Here is a 19,735-nt window from a genome sequence, read left to right as displayed (position 1 = left end):
AAGCCTTCTTCATGATACTGTCTACCTGAGACTCCAATTTCATGGAACTATGAACCTGCACTCTGAGATCTCTTTGTTCAGCCACACTCCCCAGGACTTTACCATTAAGTGTATAAGGAGAAAGTGAGGACTGCAGATGCTGGAGATCAGAGCTGAAAATGTGTTGCTGGAAAAGCGCAGAAGGTCAGGCAGCATCCAAGGAACAGGAGAATAAGGGCATATGCCCGAAACGTCGATTCTCCTGTTCCTTGGATGCTGCCTGACCTGCTGCGCTTTTCCAGCAACACATTTTCAGCATTAAGTGTATAAGTCCTGCTCTGATTTACCTTTCCAAAATGCAGCACCTCACATTTATCAAAGTTAAACTCCATTTGCCACCACCTTGGCCCATGTGATCAAGGTCCCGTGGTACTCTTGAGATAACCTTTTTTACTGTCCACTGCACCTCCAATTTTGGTGTCATCTGCAAACTTACTAACCATACTTCCTATGTTCGCATCCAATTCATTTATGTAAATGATGAAAAGCAGTAGACCCAACACTGATCCTTGTGGCACACTGTTAGTCATAGGCCTCCAGTTTGAAAAGCACCCCTCCACCACCACCCTCTGTCTCCTGCTTTTGAGCCAGTTCGGTATCCAAATGGCTAGTTCTCCCTGTATTCCAATTGATCTAACTTACTAACCAGTCTACCATGTGGAACCTTGTGAAACGCCTTTCTGAGGTCCATAAAGATCATGTCCACTGCTCTGTGCTCATCAATCCTCTTCGTTACTCTTTCAATAATCTCAATGAAATTAGTGAGACATGCCATATTGACTATCCCCTAATCATTCTGTGCCTTTTCAAATACATGGAAGTCTTCTCCCTCAGGATCCCCTCCAACAACTTGCCCACTACTGATGTCAGGCTCACTGGTCTATCGTTCCTTGGCTTTTCCTTACCATCTTCCATTATTTTATCTTTCAGATCTCATTTTTGATGTCCATTTACCTGAGTCGAGAACTCTCTGATGAAAGTTGCTCTGCCCTTGGACTGGTATTACATTATTTCTACCTGTGCCAGTTCAGCTGGATGCTTATTCAGGTCAGTGCAGAAAATCTCTTGTCCTAAGTCTGTAGGAACTCGGCCAGATTTTCTCATTTCTTTCAATAAAATGTAAAGGAAATGAAAGAAGTGCGTTGAGAAGGACTGAAAGGAAGTCAAATCTAACACCCTGAGGAGCAGACCTGTGCATGGAACTACTTATGGAATAACTCCTAATACTTTGCTGGAACTATTTATTTAATAACTCCTCATACTTTTCTGGAACTATTTATGTAATAGCTCCCAATACTTTTCTGTACACAAGAATGAAGACAGAAACAATAAGTTATAGATCCTTACAATTTGTTAGAAATTTATCTGTAAAAAGGTCTTGCATCTCATGCACGTCACCTTCAGATATCACATTTCTGCGTGTTAATGATAGAAAAGTATCACCTTCTGTTTTTTTTTTCTAAAATTAATGACTTGACATTCTACAAGGGCAGGAAGGGGGCAATTATGACCAGCTGACAACATACAGATATTTGCTATTGACCTGCAGTAGACTTCATTATCACTGTTTGTAGCCTTTGTGTACAAATCCTCAAAGGGATATCTGAGCAGTGTGCTTAAAGGGAACCACCTGAGTAAACATAGCTGCCAAACTTAGCTGCCAAACATCTTGAGAACTCTGCCAGCTCACCCTCTTGTGGTCACCACCCCAGCCCACCCCAACACTCCAAAAACTTCAGCCACAGAATCAGCAGATCACCCCTGAGAAAATGCAAATGCCAAAGTTACTGTAGAAGATTGGGTAAATCTCTAATACCATGGCCATGCTTCAAGTTGCAGATTGTCTTTGAGCAACACAAAAGGAGATTTACCAGTTTTACATCTTCGAGATGTTGGTGGGAGATCAGCAAATGCATTAGTTACTCATTTGGTTCCCTGGGCTGTCTATATGAGATTATAATGTAGCTGACAGGAAGTTGACAACTTGTCACTTCTGAATGTTATTTACTTAATGAGAAACTAAACTGTGGTGATGTGAATGGGTTGCTGTTTCACTATCACCTGTTTTACTCTATTGCACAAGGTCGAGACTTATCCCCCACCGAGTACCAGATTTCGGTGACAACTTTGCTGCAGGGGATGGACCCTGTACCTGCTTCTTACAAAGGCCAGATGCCCAGGGAACTGCAATAGTTCCCATGTAATGTCATGAAGAGTATTAGGTCACCAAAGAATGCATGTGGGCTTCACTTGAACACAGCATATAAACTACTGAGGATTGACATAGTTTCAATTGTTATTTGGCCCTATGTGTTTTTGATTTATATGTAAAAGCCAACACCTTTCTGAGCATTAATTTTACCCAGGATACCTAGCTGTCTTGGCTCAGCAAGCACTAAATAGCATGAGCCCGTTTTGTTGCAAAGCTACTGACTGCACTGAACCCAGCAGCGTGTGCGTGTTAAGGAATCTTTTAAACAGATAGAGGGAAATAGATGGGTTTAAGAAAGAAGTTTCAGTTGTAGGTGATTGAAGGCATGACTACCACTGATGGGGTGAAAGAATTAGGGTGGATAAACAAGAGGCCAGAATCAGGGGAATAAGGAATATGGTGAAGTAGTCAGGACTTTACAGTAATGTCATGCAATAAGGTCCTGATGAAAATTAAATCTGAAGAACATTGAATTTGTCTGTTGATAGCCCAAGTGCTGAATTTTTGCATGACCCCAAGATTGGGAGTGGAGGCAAGTAGCGAGGACATGAAATTACCTCCACTGGCCAGTGTGTCATTTTGAAGACGTTGAATCTGGCAGAGTGCTGGTGTGTAGGGTGGCCAGGCAGCAATCCCAGTCAGTTGTATCAATCACCAGAAAATCTCAAAAAATAAAACAGGACAGGCCACCTAGCATTGATTTAGGCACCAGAAGTGACAATAGCAAAAACAGCCCTGTTGATGCTGGAATATTCTCCTTACTAAAAATGGTGGGCCAGTAACGAAATTGGGAGAGCTGTCTCACAGACTAGAAAAACAATAGCCTGATATAGCCATAATCCTGGAATCATACTTTACAGATAATGTCTCAGAAACCACCATCACCCCCTAGATATGTCCTGTCATACCATAGGACAGGCCCAGCTGACATGGTGGCATAGTGGTATAAAATGGGGAGGGAGTTGCCCCAGAAGCCCTCAACATTGACTCTGGGCACCATGAAGTCACATGGCATCAAGCCAAACATGGGCAAGGAGAAATTGTACCATCCTCCCTCAGCTGATGATTCAGTGCTCCTTCATGAGGAACAAAACTTGTCAGTAGCACTGAGCGTGGCAAGGGTGCAAAAGTTACTGTGGGAGGGGATTTCAATGTCCACCACAAAGAGTGGCTCAACAACAACTCTGGTCAAGTCCGGGAGGATATTGCTGCTCGACTGCAGCAGTTGATTAGGGAAACAATAAGAGGAAAGAACAACAGCAGCAGAATCATTCACCAGCACAATGTACATTCTTATGGCTTGGCATATCCCCCACTCGACTATTGCCAGTAGTCAGGGGATAAACTATGTTTCATTGAAGAGTACAGGAGGGCATGTCAGAAGCTGCATCAGACATACCTAAAAATGGGGTGTCAACCGAATTAACCTACAAAACAGGACCGAATATACTTGCATGTCAAACAGCATAAGCAGTAAGTAATAGCCAGCCCAGTGATTCCACAACAACTGATCAGATCTAAGCTCTGCAATCCCGGAACATCCAATCATGAATGGTGGTGAACAATTAAAACTTGATGTATCAAGAAATGTTTGGAGTCACTCGATACTGCAAAGGATTCAGGAATCTGACAACATTCCAGCAATAATAGAGTCATAGAGATGTAGAGCAAAGAAACAGACCCTTCAGTCCATCTCATTTATGCCAACCAGATATCCTAAATAGATCTAGGCCTATTTGCCAGCACTTGGCCCATATACCTCCAAACCCTCCTATTCATATACCCATCCAGATGCCTTTTAAATGTTGTAATTGTGCCAGCCTCCACCACTTCCTCTGGCAGCTCATTCCATACATGCCTCCCTAGCGTGAAAAAACTGCCCCTTAGGTCCCTTTTAAATCTTTATCCTCTCATCCTAAACCTATGCTCTCGAGTTCTGGACTCCCCCAACCCAGGGCAGAGACCTTGTCTATTTACCTTGTCCGTGCCCCTTATGATATTATAAACCTCTGTAAGGACAACCCTCAGCCACCAATGCTCCAGGAAAAACAGCCCCAGCCTATTCAGCCTGTCCCTACAGCCCAAACCCTCCAACCCTGGCAACTGAAGACTTGTGCTGCAGAACTTGGTGAACACCTAAACAAGCTTTTCTAGTACAGCTACAACACTAGCATCGATGTGCAAAATTACCCCAATATGTCCTGTATACAAAAATCCAACCCAGTCAATTACTGCCCCATCAGTTGACTCTTAATCGTCAGTAAAGTAATGGAAGGTGTCATGACAGTGCTACCAAGCAGCACCTACTCAACAATAGCCTTCTCAGTGTTGCCAGGTTTCAGTTCTGCTGGACCATTCAGCTCCTGACCTCATTATTGGCCTTGGTTACAATATGGACAAAAAAGCTGAATTCCAAAGGTGAGGCAAGAGTGATATAAAGTTTATGTTTGACCAAGGGTGTACCAGGAGCTTCAACAAAACTGGAATCAATGGGACTCAGGGGGCAATCTCTCCATTAGTGGGAATCATATCTGCCACATTGGAAGACGGTTGTGGTTGTTGGAGGTTAGTCATCTCAGCTCTAAGATATCCCTGCAGGAGTTCTTCAGGATGGTGTCCAAGGCCTAACTATCTTAAGCTGCTTCTTCTATTACCATTGCTCCATCATAAGGTCAGAAGTGGGGATGTTCAATGATGATTGCCCGATGTTCAGCACCATTCACGAATCCTCAGACTGAAGTAATCCATTTTCAAATAGTCATTGAGTCATATAGCACAGAAACAGATCCTTTGGTCCAACTCATCCATGCTGATTTTGATGGCCACTGCCAAGATACAGTGGACAGAGAAGTGAAGTGCAAGGTTTTCAGGGATGATTTCATAGATGTCTGTGACTTGCTGCTTTCGATTACCTCAGATGCATCTCGATCTTTGTTGTTAGATCCTGTGTGGAGGGTTTGACCTTCCATGCCTTTCTGCCCCTCTTTCCCCTCCTATGCTGTCCTCCTGCTGAGGTGTCACCTTCTGTGAAGGTTAATTTCTCTCAGACATCCTAATCTGACCAGGTCCTGTTTGTCAGCATTTGCCCCATACCCATTTAAACCTTTCCTATCCATACACCCATACTGATGCTTTTTAAATGTTGTAATTCTACACACCTCCATCACTTCCTCTTGCAACTTGTTCCATACATGCACCACCCCCACGTGAAAATGTTACCCCTCCCTCAGATCCTTTTTAAAATCTTACCCCTCTCACCATAAGCCTGCGCCCTCTAGTTTTGGTTCCCCCACCCGAAGAAAAAGGCATTGACAGTTCACCCTATGCACACCCCTTGTGATTTTATGAGCCTCTTTAAGGTCACCTCTCAGCCTCTAACACTCCAGGAAACAAGCCCCAGCTTATTCCCCTTCTCCCTCTTCTTATTACTCAAACCCTCCAATCCCAACAACATCCTTTTAAGTCATTTCTGTACCATCTCAAGTTTAACAACATCTTTCCTATACAAGACCTGGACAATATCCAGGCTTGGACTGAAAAGTATCTTTTACACCATATTAATAGTAGGCAATGGCCATCTCCAATAAGAGACATTTAATGGCATTACTATCACCATCATTACCCCACTACCAATATGCTGGGAATTACCATTGACCAAAATATCATCTGGATGACCTATATAAACACAGTGGGTGCAATAGTTGGTCAGAGGCTAGGAATATGACAGAAGGTAACTCACCTCCTAACTGCCCAAAACCTGCCCACTCTGCCTCCATCATTTACTCTACTTAGGTGATTGTTTATAATTGGCACTTTCACATGTGTCAAAAGATCTTTTACTATGCTGTAGAACTTTTTAAATGTAATGAAGATCACAAACGGATGGCCATCTATCACCCTCAAAAGGATTGGTGCAGCAAGCATTAAGATTTTGGGCCCAGTGGCAATGAGAGACACTAACCTTGACAGAAAGGTAACTCTTGAGCAGTAGGACTGCATAAGAATGGAAAAAAGGTCAGGAAGGCAGGGAAGGTCAAACCCTCCACACAGGACCTAACAACAATGATAGAGATGCATCGAGATAATCGAAAGCAGAAATCCACAGACATCTATTAAGTCATTCCTGAAAGCCTTGCACTTCATTACTCTGGCCACTGTATATTGCCAGTGGCCATCAAAGTCAGTGTAACACTGAATTTCTTCACTTCTGTCTCTTTCCAAAGGTCAGTTCTGAACCTTTGTAGCATTCATAAGTGCAACACACCACTACATCTCACTGGTCACTGATGCCCATTTGTCAGAACTAAATTGTGCATTCATTTTGTGACAGATACACCTCACTGAGAAGGCAGAGGGTTTCTGCACCTTTATCTAGATTCCTGCAGGTACAGGGCACTATCAGTTGTGCCCATGTAGCCATCAAGGAACCCAGTGATATGTCAGTGAGTTCACTCGACAGGAAGAGTTCCAACTTCATCATTGTTCAATGGTCTACCACTTCCACAAGAACCTCCACATATGTGCTTACTTTCCTGGCAGCTGCTGTGACTCCATTATTTTTCAATCACTATTTGCCTCAGAAGTTTATTTAAAATCCAAAGTGCATGAATGAATTCTAAAGGACAAGTGAAAACGCTTAAAGACATGTCTACTCCCCTTGTGGGATTCCCAGACAGAGGCATACACAACCAATGTCAGTCACACAGTAGGACAAACATCAAACAAGCCTCGAGCACCTGATAATGTGATTCTGGTGACAAGAGCAATCCACAATGACCATTCTGACTCTCCTGCGAAGATCTTGGCCACTTTGATGGTCTGATGCATTCTCCATGAAGTGGACCTCAGGGAGCTGTGGATAGTGAGGTCCTCAGAGGAGGATCAAGAGGCATAAGAGTTGGAGGGTGAGATCAAGGGAGATGATGCTGAACAGAAAGGTGCCCACTGCACAAGGAAATGGTTGAATATGCTGTGTATAGTGAACAGCCCAGAGTCCTCTCACACAGATTAAATAATTTGACCATGGAAGGGGATCTGAGAGACTTTTGCCAAGACACACATGGAGGACCCAGCCTGCAGCATTAATTGCTTGCAATAATGAAAGCATATCTGCCCAGGGACATTGTCCTCACTATGGAGGATCCTGTTATCACCTCATCATTGCCTATCACTTTTCCAGTCACGGTGGCAATAAAAATAGCCCCATACATGACTTCAAGTGTTATTATTTATACATTACAAAATAGAAGAGAACAGTAAACAGATATAAGTAAAAACACACCCCAGTGATTAAGTTAGCATTGTCGCTCTTTGGACAGAGAACTTGCTGCTCTCCCTCATGGCCTCCAACTTTAGACCAGAGTCTCCATCCAGTATGTGAAGGGCAACCTCTGGCTTTCCTGACTCATCGAAACTCCCTCTCGTGGTTTGGAAGGCTTTGGCACAAACCAGAGATTTCTCTTTCAGGACACCAGGCTGCCCCAATGAACGTTCCTTGGGGAGTCTCAAGCAGGACCCAATTCCATCTGACCCTCATCTAATTCCCACTTTGTCTTGCTATAAATGAACAGGAAACTCATCTCCATAACAATGAAAGGCTAACCTCCCCCCATTCCCCCTGTAAAAAGTTGAACTTCCATCTGCTTGCCACTGGAAGTAGGTTTCTGACCTGAAAACATATCCAGATGTAGTTTCCTGTCTGTGTGTCAACAATCTGGCCCAGGAGTTAACGTGGGTCAGCAAGCATTGAGTGATGGATCAGTGGAATGACCTGAGAAAGGATACATGCAGTAACACTGTGGATGTGCTGCAGGTTTTGGAGAGGACAGATTGGTGACCAGGAACTCATTGAAATAATTGAGCTGACAGAGACTTGGGGGAACTTAAAAGCAGCAGTAATATTGTGGAGATGAAAGCTGGCACGCTTTCTAATAAAGGGCACCTGACATTGGGAATTTCAGCACAGATTTGAACTGGAAGTGAACAGCTGGATTTGGCCTGAAACAGTGGGAATGGGGTCCGTGATCAATCTACGCTGTGGCAGCACTGATGGTAATAGCTTTAATCTTCTCAGAGTTTCACTGGAGGAAATTACAGCTCATCCAAGATAATTTGTTATTTTTACTACCATTAAACTGAATTTTAAGCTGTGTTTCAAATTATTCTGCAGTATAGTGTTTAAATGAATCATGTCATCTCTAAAGAAAAACATTAACGAGATGGCCAAATTTGTCACTTTTACTACACTTGCAAATTGAGTTGTTGTGCAGTGTTCCAGGTTGGTTATTCAAGAGATATTATGGGATGTTTGCTTCAACATTAATACTCAAAAACATGAATGAAACAAATAAAATACACCATGCTTCTATTTAATTTTGAATTAATTTAATTTTAAAGCAGGCTTGAGTTTTAGGACGGGTTTCTATAATCTAAAACTGCAGCCCCTCTAAAACATTTACCCACATTCATAGTACATAGAGTAATAGAGATGTATAGCATGGAAACAGAACCTTCAGTCCAACTTGTCCATGCCTAACCTAATCTAGTCCCATTTGCGAGCACTTGACCCAGATCCCTCTAAACCCTTCCTATTCATATACCTATCCAGATGCCTTTTAAATGTTGCAATTGTACTAGTCTCCACCACTTCCTCTGGCAGCTCATTCCATACATGCACCACCCTCTGTGTGAAAAAGTTGCCCTTTAGGTCCCTTCTATATCTTTCCCCCTTACCCTAAACCTATGCCCTCTAGTTCTGGACTCCCCCATTTCAGGAAAAGACATTGTCTATTTATCCTATCCATGCTCCTCATGATTTTCTAAACCTCTGTAAGGTCACTCCTCAATGTCCGACTGTAAATACAAGTGTTGAAGCCTTCACTTGCTTGAGCACTGCAACCAGGGATTTTCTTCCATCAACCATCAATTGATGCTGACTGCTCCCTCACTGCCCATGGGAGTGAGCAGTGATTGCTTGGATAGGCGGTGGGATTGTGGATGCTGCTAAATTTCCTTTGAATTCACCTGTGTTTACAGTACCAACTAAGGTTTTTGTAGAGAATTGGTAGTAGACACAGAAAATGGTGGTGAACGCTTTCTGGTGTTACCATAGAGGATGTGATATGGTAGCAGCTTCCCTGACTCCTCTGTAAGACTTGTAAGGCTGCAGATCCTTCCATCTTTAACGCACTTTGGCACCTTTAAAACTGTCTTCACCTCTCTCAGTGCTGCAGCAATGGTCATTCTGGCTAATGGCACTTCACACAGGGCCTTATTAGCATCTTGTTCCCCCTGAAATTGCAATTCCCAGTAAGAGTCCACAGTACATGAATAATAAATGCCAACTAATGGAAATTATTCAGAGTTCAGGAGAAACTGAGGAAATAAGCAGGAATCGTGCCCCACTGTAACTCAAGCCGAGTGAAGATAATCCCTGTCTTATTCTTTTACCTAGAAAAAAGCAGAAAGTCAATAAAGTAAATACGTAGCTAACTCTTTCTATGTGCTCCCTTTTGCAGGCTTGAAATGGACAGGCTAATTGCACAACCTTCCATTCAGTGCAGGGCATTTAGATTAGATTAGACTTTATTGTCACATGAATACAGGAGTACAGCGAAAATTGTAAAGAGTCACCACTCTCTGGCGCCATCTTAGAATACAACAGTTAGAGTAATATACCAAAACAGAAATTAAAAAAACAAACAAAAGGAAGAGAAATGTTGAGATCACCCTCATTGCCATGAGTCATGAGCCAGGCTCCCCAATGCCATCTGTGCCAGACTCACCAATAGACCATTGTCCAGCACCATCTCTAACTGCTGGGCCCACTTCATCAATGCCACACTGACGATGTCGATGCCACTGCCACTGCCTCATGTCCTACACATCACCACTGCCTTATTTGCACTGAATGGTATTATTCAAGTTCAGATTCACTTTACAAGTAAAACTCCATTTTGTAAATTCAGGATCATATGGATGTTTTAATTGGGCACACTGTAACTAACAGAGGTCTGTATTTTGGCTTTGATTTTGAGTACTCTTGAATTTAGCTGTAATCAATCTGAAACTGAATAAGACCACTTCCTGCCTTTCAGTCTGAGGCACTGAGCTGTTGTTAATGCAATCTTTCAGGTAACAGAGAAGATAGAAAATTGGAAGAGAGTAAGCAAAGGCACCTGACCCCCTGATGTGCTGATATGTGTGCACTGACAAAGTAACAAATCTAAAGAAAGGTGCAAAACGTCAGATTTCTTTGGTTCATTCCCACCTCCATTCCTACAGTTTAAATTACAGTCTTTTTAAAACCACCTCCACAAAAGCCACATGTCACTTTAGTCATCTAGTACTCCTCTACAAGTAAGACAAATATATACTTTAATTATATTTATATCATGGCATGCTCCATTCAAAATAAATGAATGTTGGTTAAAAATGTGTGTTCCTTCAAACCTGAAATGTGAATTTGGATAGCCTCCTTTCTGATCTAACTAGAATAGTCTTGTTGAGTTAACAAGCTTATTGCATTGTTGCATCTATTTACAGATTGTATGAGTATGACCGACAGTCCTACACATATCAGCAGGAGCAACCTAATCTCAGATCCACCACCGACTAGCTCCTTTGCTCTGTCCTCATGATATCATCACAGGGGTGGTGCTTACTGCCCTTAATCAAGTATCAATCATTTCAGTTACTTTCAGATCCATGTATATAAACACATTTTCTTTTCAAAATAAGTGGCAGAACCTTGATCTCTTTAAAAACAGATAATCTACAGTTTGGAATTGAGGGGTAGTAATAGTTCTGGGTGCCCATCTTAGAGATTTTCCTGGAGGCATCCAAGTAAGAGGCTAGTTCCAAGTCTGCTGCTATGCCTGTTACCTGAGCCCCTTTCCCTACAGTCAGTCTCGTTCCCTTCAGGCCTATAAGCAAATGAACCACTCAATAAGGTATCAGGAAAAATATTTCCCTTTGATGGTTCAGACTTCTTAACTGGCCAGGGATGCCAACATGCTTCCTTATGAAGGTTAGTACATCCCTACTTATTCAGCGTACTGGTATCGACTGATGTTCTGCATCACAGTCCAGTTGGGAAGTGAGTTCCACCCCAGGCCATCACTTCCAAGAGCCATTCAAATGTTTCATTCCATAAAAGTTAGTCAGTCTTGCTATGGGAGATTGGTGTAATCATCAAGATATTTTCAGATCTCCATGTTTATTGAGTACTTTTCAACATTTTTTTCACATTAGTATTATGACAGAAGCATGTCAACGGTTAATTCATGAAGGTACATTGAAACATTAGAATTGCCAGGATCACTAGAGAAGCCAAACGATGGACTGAAAGGGTAGTTTGATCATTGCACCCTCATTGCTTTCTTATCCAGACATCAAAGGAATTAAAACCATCAACCCTATAGCTAGAAAAATACATGCTGTAAATTTGATTGATTAGGATTCACTGCCTATTGGACTCCAGAAATATACATGAAGCAAAACAAGGACATTATTTTCAATAGTGTACATTTGATTAGTATTATGAAGCTTGGATTCGGATACATCATCAAGTTTCTTTCAATGTGAGGATGACCTAGGATTGCAAGTTTCTTCATGTGACTGAACAGGCCATTCTTACCTTGCTGACATTGCTGGCAGGGCCAGAATTTGTTGCCAATCCTTAACCATCTTTCAATTAAATGGTTTATTGGATTGTTTAAGGACAGTTAGGACTCAATCACTTTGTTATAGGTCTAGAATCACATATAGGTAAAAACAATGACTGCAGATGCTGGAAACCAGATTCTGGATTAGTGGTGCTGGAAGAGCACGGCAGTTCAGGCAGCATCCGAGGAGCAGTAAAATCGATGTTTCAGGCAAAAGCCCTTCATCAGGGATAAAGGCAGAGAGTCTGAAGCATGGAGAGATAAGCTAGAGGAGGGTGGGGGTGGGGAGAAAGTAGCATAGAGTACAATAGGTGAGTGGGGAAGGGGATGAAGGTGATAGGTCAGGGAGGAGGGTGGAGTGGATAGGTGGAAAAGAAGATAGGCCAGTAGGACAAGTCATGGGGACAGTGCTGAGCTGGAAGTTTGGAACTGGAGTGAGGTGGGGGAAGGGGAAATGAGGAAACTGTTGAAGTCCACATTGATGCCCTGGGGTTGAAGTGTTCCGAGGCGGAAGATGAGGCATTCTTCCTCCAGGTGTCTGGTCGTGAGGGAGCGGCGGTGAAGGAGGCCCAGGACCTCCATGTCCTCGGCAGAGTGGGAGGGGGAGTTGAAATGTTGGGCCACAGGGCGGTGTGGTTGATTGGTGCGGGTGTCCTGGAGATGTTCCCTAAAGCGTTCTGCTAGGAGGCGTCCAGTCTCCCCAATGTAGAGGAGACCGCATCGGGAGCAATGGATACAATAAATGATATTGGTGGATGTGCAGGTAAAACTTTGATGGATGTGGAAGGCTCCTTTAGGGCCTTGGATGGAGGTGAGGGAGGAGGTGAGGGCGCAGTTTTTACAATTCCTGCGGTGGCAGGGGAAGTTGCCATGATGGGAGGGTGGGTTGTAGGGGGGCGTGGACCTGACCAAGTAGTCATGGAGGGAACGGTCTTTGCGGAAGGCGGAGAGGGGTGGGGAGGGAAATATATCACTGGTGGTGGGGCCTTTTTGGATGTGGCGGAAATATCGGCGGATGATTTGGTTTATGCGAAGGTTGGTAGGGTGGAAGGTGAGCACCAGGGGCGTTCTGTCCTTGTTACAGTTGGAAGGGTGGGGTCTGAGGGCGGAGGTGCGGGACGTGGACGAGATGCATTGGAGAGCATCCTTAACCACGTGGGAAGGGAAATTGCGGTCTCTAAAGAAGGAGGCCATCTGGTGCGTTCTGTGATGGAACTGGTCATCCTGGGAGCAGATATGGCGGAGGCAGAGGAATTGGGAATACGGGATGGCATTTTTGCAAGAGGTAGTGTGGGAAGAGGTGTAATCCAGGTAGCTGTGGGAGTCGGTGGGTTTGTAAAAAATGTCAGTGTCAAGCCGGTCGGTCATTAATGGAGATGGAGAGGTCCAGGCAGGGGAGGGAGGTGTCAGAGATGGTCCAAGTAAATTTAAGGTCAAGGTGGAATGTGTTGGTGAAGTTGATGAATTGCTCAACTTCCTTGCAGGAACACGAGGTGGCGCCAATGCAGTCATCAATGTAGCGGAGGAAGAGGTGGGGAGTGGTGCCGGTGTAATTACAGAGGATCGACTGTTCTACGTAGCCAACAAAGAGACAGGCATAGCTGGGGCCCATACGTGTGCCCATGGCTACCCCTTTGGTCTGGAGGAAGTGGGAGGATTCGAAGGAGAAATTGTTAAGGGTGAGGACCAGTTCGGTCAAACGAATGAGAGTGTTGGTGGAAGGGTACTGTTGGGGACATCGGGAGAGGAAAAAACGGAGGGCTTGGAGGCCCTGGTCATGGCTGATGGAGGTGTAGAGGGATTGGATATCCATGGTGAAGATGAGGCGTTGGGGGCCGGAGAAACGGAAGTCTTGGAGGAGGTGGAGGGCGTGGGTAGTGTCTCGAACGTATGTGGGGAGTTTCTGGACTAGGGGGGAATAGGACAGTGTCGAGGTAGATAGCAATGAGTTCAGTGGGGCAAGAACATGCTGAGACAATGGGTCAGCCAGGGTGATCAGGCTTGTGGAATCACATATAGGCCAGACCAGGTCAGGATGGCAGATATCCTTCCATGCCGCATATTAGTGAACTAATTATGTTTAAACAATAGTCGATTATGGTTGTTGATCACTGTCGCTCAGAAAAAGTTTTATTTGTCATGATGGTATATGAACTTGTGTCTCAGAGCATGATCTCAGTTCTTTGAGTTACTAGTCCAATCTTCTTACCATTATGCCACCACCTACGTCCCTTTGGGTACATGGGTTATGGTGTCCCATGGGGTGGTGGGATCCAATGTGCAGAATTTGCTGCTTTTTCTCACCTGTTCTGCCATCACTGCGCCTCATCACTCAGGCATTTCAACCTAAAGCAGCTAAGCGGACAAGTTGTAAACATTTTAAATGTTTGATAGTAAGCTCCTCCCATTTGTTAATGACAATGGCTCTACACTTCAAGGAGAGCTCCAGAGTGCCTTTGTAGCATTTTCTTTGTCTTCCCCTGCAATGCTGGTCACTTGAGAGTTGTGAAAACAGGCTGGAGGGACACATTTTGACCATCTGGACAGTCTGTCTTGTCAATTTATTCTTTACTAGGAATTTCGCTTGAATGCTTGTGGACGGTGGTTTCAAGAATGAGGCGAACATTTGTCGATCAGTCCGTCCTGTTGAAAAATAAGCTTGGAGCAGAGATATTGATGCTGGAATTTCTCTAGTGCAAATCAGGTCTAGAGTTTGTTGATGACAACATTTCTGGACATTAAGCCTTTAGTTGACAAAGACTGTATGCCAAATTTTATGAAAGCCTGAGCTGGTACAGTTGATCCAATGTTGGATCTCCTCTTCAATGTCAAACGTTTGCGAGAGGTAGATATGCATAAGGACGTTTTGTATAAGGTAATGGTTCTGAAAGGGTTAATGCTGAAGATTGAAAATTGGGTAGAGCTTGGTGCAATCTGATGCTATTATTGGGATTGCATGGAAAAAGATGGAACGTTTGATTTGATTCAATTTATTACTGTCACGTGTACTGAGGTACAGTGAAAAATGTTGTCTTTGGTGCTTTACAGGCAAAGCGTTCTGTACAGATGCATCAAGATAACAGAACGCTGTGCAGGGTACAATATTACAGCTGTCAAGAAGTTCCAGAGAGAGATCAAAATCAACACTTGAGAGGTCCATTCAAAAGTCTGATAACAGTGAGGAAGAAGCTGTTCTTAAATCTATTCATACATGTCTTCAAATTTTTATATCTTCTGCCCGATGTAAGAGTGGACGAGTATAACCAGAGTGGGAGCATCCTTTGACTTATAAGGTTCTTTATGGACATGCCAAATTTCCTTAGCCTCTTGAGGAAGTAGAAGCATTGTTGTCCTTTCTTGACCATAGTGTCAATGTGAGTGGACCAGGACAGATTGTTTGTGATGATCACTCCCAGGAACTTGACACTCAACCATTTCCACATCAGCACCATTGATGCAGACAGGAGTATACTCTCCACTCCACTTCCTGAAGTCAATGACCAGCTGCTTCACTTTGCTAACACAGATGGAGAGATTTTTGTCTTGGCACCATGCTGCTCAGCACTCAATCTCCTTTCTGTACTCTGTCTCATCGTTGTTTGAGATCTGATGTACAATGGTGGTGTCATCAGCAAACTTCTAAATGGAGTTGAATTTTCAAGTGGAACAAGATCCTTTATTCATGAGCCTACTTAATGGATTTTGCTCTCCCACTTTGGGTGAAGTGAGCCCGTTAACCCAGTTAGAAAGCTAAGATGAAGACATCTATCCAACTTCATGATAACAATGGTCATCCAAAGATTTGCCACACCATATGAAATCATAGGCAGCAGTGCAAAATTCAGTTTAGCTGCCCATAATGAATTCTAGCAAACTCAGACACCGTTTCCAGTTCCAGCTTTAAGGGGGAACTCAGACAGTAAGCAGCAACAAGTAATGGAACAATCAAGCAGCTTTCAGAAAAAAAGACAAGGCAAGAGTTTCCAAGGCAGAATTTATAGACAAGGGGAAAATACTTTGTATCTAGTAAGAGAGACAGGAAAGCAAGTGTGAGCTAGAAGTGACATGGAGCTGACACACTAGCTGCATGTGGCGGTCACAGATTGCTTTGGGTTCCTGTAGGAGCAGTCCTGACTTGAGATTCATCTCCCGAGAGTGAATGAACTCAGTTGGAGTTAGGGCCCTTTAATAGCATCAGGTGAATGCAGTTCTGAAGAAGCATTACTGGTCTTGAAACGATAGAACTGTTTGCTCTCCACAGATGCTGCTAGTTTCTGCAGCAACTTCTGTTTTTGTTAGTTTAAGGTCTGCATCGTCCACAGTTCTTTAGTTTATTTTAGGTTTAGAGTGGTGACAGAGTGCCCCTTCTATGAGGTTTGATGCCTGTATGGTTATTGCTGAGCATAAAAGCATTGAATCTTTGTTTCTGATATTTGCAATAAAATAATTTCACGTAGTATATGTAGTGTAAAATAATTCTCTTATTTTCTTCTTTTGTGTGCAACATAAGTTTTTTTTTGTTAAAAATACATTGGCAACCTTTTTTGTGGAAATGTTCAGTGGCTGACCATTATGATAAATAATTAATAAAACAAACTTATGGTCTATCAAGCCAGATCTGAAGCCAGAATCTGACTTGTTCTGTATTACCATCAAGTTGGGATCATAACACCATGAAGATGGTGATCGCACAGGATATGGTTGCCCAGCCTGGAGAAAGTGGGACAGCCTATTTTTAGAGCTGGGAGAAAGTGAGCACTGCAGGTACTGGAGATCAGAATTAAAAAGTGTGGTGCTGGAAAAGCACAACTGGTCAGGCAGCATCCAGAGAGCAGGAGAGTATAAGCTCTTAATTATAGACCTGGTCCCTCCTAACCCCCAAACCCCTATTTGGGATTAGCAACTGGTTTTCTGAAGATTGCTCAGTCCCAGCACAGGTTTCCCATGGTCTTCTTGAATTTGTTTCCTGTGTGTAGATTCTTGACTAAGAACTCTCAGGTTCACTGATCTGTTCACAGTTCCCATCACCAGTTCTCTATTGCCAGAAGATTTGGCTTGTGGATGAGCTATTTTTTAAAGCGGGGACCTTTGGGCAATATCATTATCCACACAATATTGACAGGTTGATGGCCAGTGGTGTGTTGAAATATCTAGCCACTGTAGCCTTAATCCACCTAGGCTGTAAGATGCAGAGTCTACCTTTGCATGTCCTGCCATTTTGCCTTTGAGGACCACACATTGTGTGGCACCTATCTCCTCTGAATTGGCACTGTCTGTGGCTCCACCACCAGCATGGAGGTCCTAATGGCACTTCTCAAGGGATCATTAGTTGTACAAGCTGTGTGAAGGAAAGATTTGGATGCACTCATCTGCCCTAGAGCAGAAATGCAACATAACTCAACTATTATTGCCTATATTATGTTTCTCTACATACCTTGATACTATACTATCCACACAGTCCAGGACACTCCCCACCTCCCTCCACCTCCTCCAAGACTATCATTTCCCTGGCCCCCAATGTCTCATCTTCACCATAGACATCCAGTCCCTATACACCTCCATCTATCATGAAGAAGGCCTCCAAGCCCTCTGTTTGTTCCTCTTCCGACATCCCCACCAGTACCCTTTCACTGACACTCTCATTCGTTTGGCTGAACTGGTCCTCACTCTCAATAAATTTTTCTTTGAATCCTCCCACTTCCTCCAAACTAAAGGGGTAGCCATGGGCACCCACATGGGCCCCAGTTATGCCCCAGTCCATTTTCCACAGTTACACCGGCACCATTCCCCACCTTTTCCTCCACTATATTGATGATTGTATCGGCGCCACCTCATGCTCCCAGGAGGAGGTTAAATAGTTATCAACTTCAACAAAACATTCCACTCTGACCTTAAGCCCACCTGGACCATCTCGGACAACTCCCTCCCATTCCTGGACCTCCCCATCTCTTCATCTCCATCAACAGTGACCAACTCAACACAGACATCAACAAACCCTTTGACTCCCACAGCTACCTGGATTACGCTTCCTCCCACCCTGCCTCCTGTAAAAACGCTTTCCTCTATTCCTAATTCTTCCACCTCCACCACATCTGCTCCCAGGGGGACCGGTTCCACCACAGAATACACCAGATGGCCTCCTTCTTCAAAGATCACAATTGCACCTCCCACATGGCCGAAGATACCCTCCAGTGCATCTCATCCACCCTCTGCCCTCGCACCCCACCCCTCCAACCGCAACAAGGACAGAATCCACATGGTCCACACCTTCCACTCCACAAACATTGCATCATTCTCCGCCATTTCCACCAAACAAATACCACCACCAGAGATATATTTCCCTCCCCACCCCATCTGCTTTCCATAAAAACCATTCCCTCCGTGACTCTTTTGTCATGTCCACGCCCCCCCCCCCCCCCCTCCCCCCACTAACCTACTGTCCTCTCCTGGCATCTTCCCCTGCCCCTGCAGGACTTGCAAAACCTGTGCCTACACCTCCCCCCTCACCTCCATTTAAGACCCCAAAGGAGCCTTCCATATCCATAGAATTTTACCTGCACTTCCACACATGTCATTTACTGTATCTGTTGCTCCAGATGCGGTCTCCTGTACATTGGGGAGACAGGACGTCAACTTGCGGATCATTTCAGAGAACATCTCTGGGACACCCGCACCAAATAACCCACTGTCCCATGGCCGAACATTTCAACTCCCCCTCCCAGGACATGCAGGTTCTGGGCCTCCTCCATCGCCACACCCTAACTACCCAACTACCCGTCACCTGGAGGAAGAACACCAAATCTTCCGCCTTGGGACCCTCCAATCACAGGACATAAACGTGGATTTCACCATTTTTCTAATTTCCCCTCCCCCTACCTTATCCCAGTTCCAACCTTCCAACTCGGCACATCCCTCAACTACACACCTGGTCACTGCCTTTAAAAATTCAATCAAATCTGTTAGGCATGACATCGCTTTTAGAAAGCCACGCTGACCATTCATGATCACATCAAACCTTGCCTGCTGAAGTGGAGAATTAGACTCTCCTGCAGATTTTTCTCCAGTAGTTTCCGTACTACTGTTGTGAGACTCATTGGTTTGCAATTCCAGGGTTTAATCCTACCTCTCTTCTTGAAGTGTGGAGCCACATTAGCTATCATCGTGCTCTCTGGGACCTTCCCCTCTGGCCAGGGAGGAATTAAAAATTGTGGTCAGAGTCCTTGTAATTTCCCACAGCTATCTGGGATACTGTGTAGACAGGCATTTTATTTTTAATTAAATTCAATATTAGCGATGCAAATAATGCTGAGATAGCAATGTCACTTTTGTATCAGTTGCACACCAGTAGTAAAGCACAAACTTGATGTTTTGAAATCAGAACTACTACGATGGTTTTTAATGGAAGCCACTTCATAAAATAAAACACAAATTTAGAGATTTAATTATGCATGCATTTGCAGTGTTAATGACTGCACTTACAAGATATTCTTTTTTCTTTTCTTTAGTCTATCAATTTCTGGCAAGTGCTTGTGATGAACGATGAACACACATATCGGCGATACCTGCTTTTCTTCATTCTGAGTTGGGGTTTACCAGCATTTGTTGTGGCCCTACTTGTAATTATCCTGAGAGGGGGCTACCACTGGACCATGCAAGAAATCTATGGCACTGTATATGGTGATGTGTGAGTATTACATGTTATAAAAACATTATTAACCATTTGATGAATTGTAAATCCTTTAATAATTCCTGATTATAAGGCATATTTGATCTTGCCAGGATATGATCCGTCTTCATTTTTGGAAATGAGAGTGAATTG

General features: G+C 43.8%; 1 protein-coding gene across 2 annotated transcripts in view; it reads left to right on the top strand.

Annotated features, from left to right (window-relative positions):
• adgrv1 (adhesion G protein-coupled receptor V1) overlaps positions 1-19,735 on the top strand; it is a 571,861-nt gene that overhangs the window by 423,054 nt on the left and 129,072 nt on the right. For both annotated transcript variants that reach the window (XM_043709113.2, XM_043709105.2), the window contains 2 exons: positions 970-1,086; positions 19,422-19,600. In XM_043709113.2, coding sequence (XP_043565048.2) covers positions 970-1,086; positions 19,422-19,600 — 296 coding nt within the window. The remainder of the gene's footprint in view (positions 1-969; positions 1,087-19,421; positions 19,601-19,735) is intronic.

The sequence above is a fragment of the Chiloscyllium plagiosum genome, unplaced genomic scaffold (genome assembly GCF_037043375.1).
Source record: "Chiloscyllium plagiosum isolate Xiang-an unplaced genomic scaffold, Cpla_swu_hap1 HiC_scaffold_2, whole genome shotgun sequence".
In the NCBI taxonomy this organism is placed as follows: Eukaryota; Metazoa; Chordata; class Chondrichthyes; order Orectolobiformes; family Hemiscylliidae; genus Chiloscyllium; species Chiloscyllium plagiosum.
Note: the sequence above shows the minus strand (reverse complement) of the source record. Positions and strands in the feature narration are given on the sequence as shown.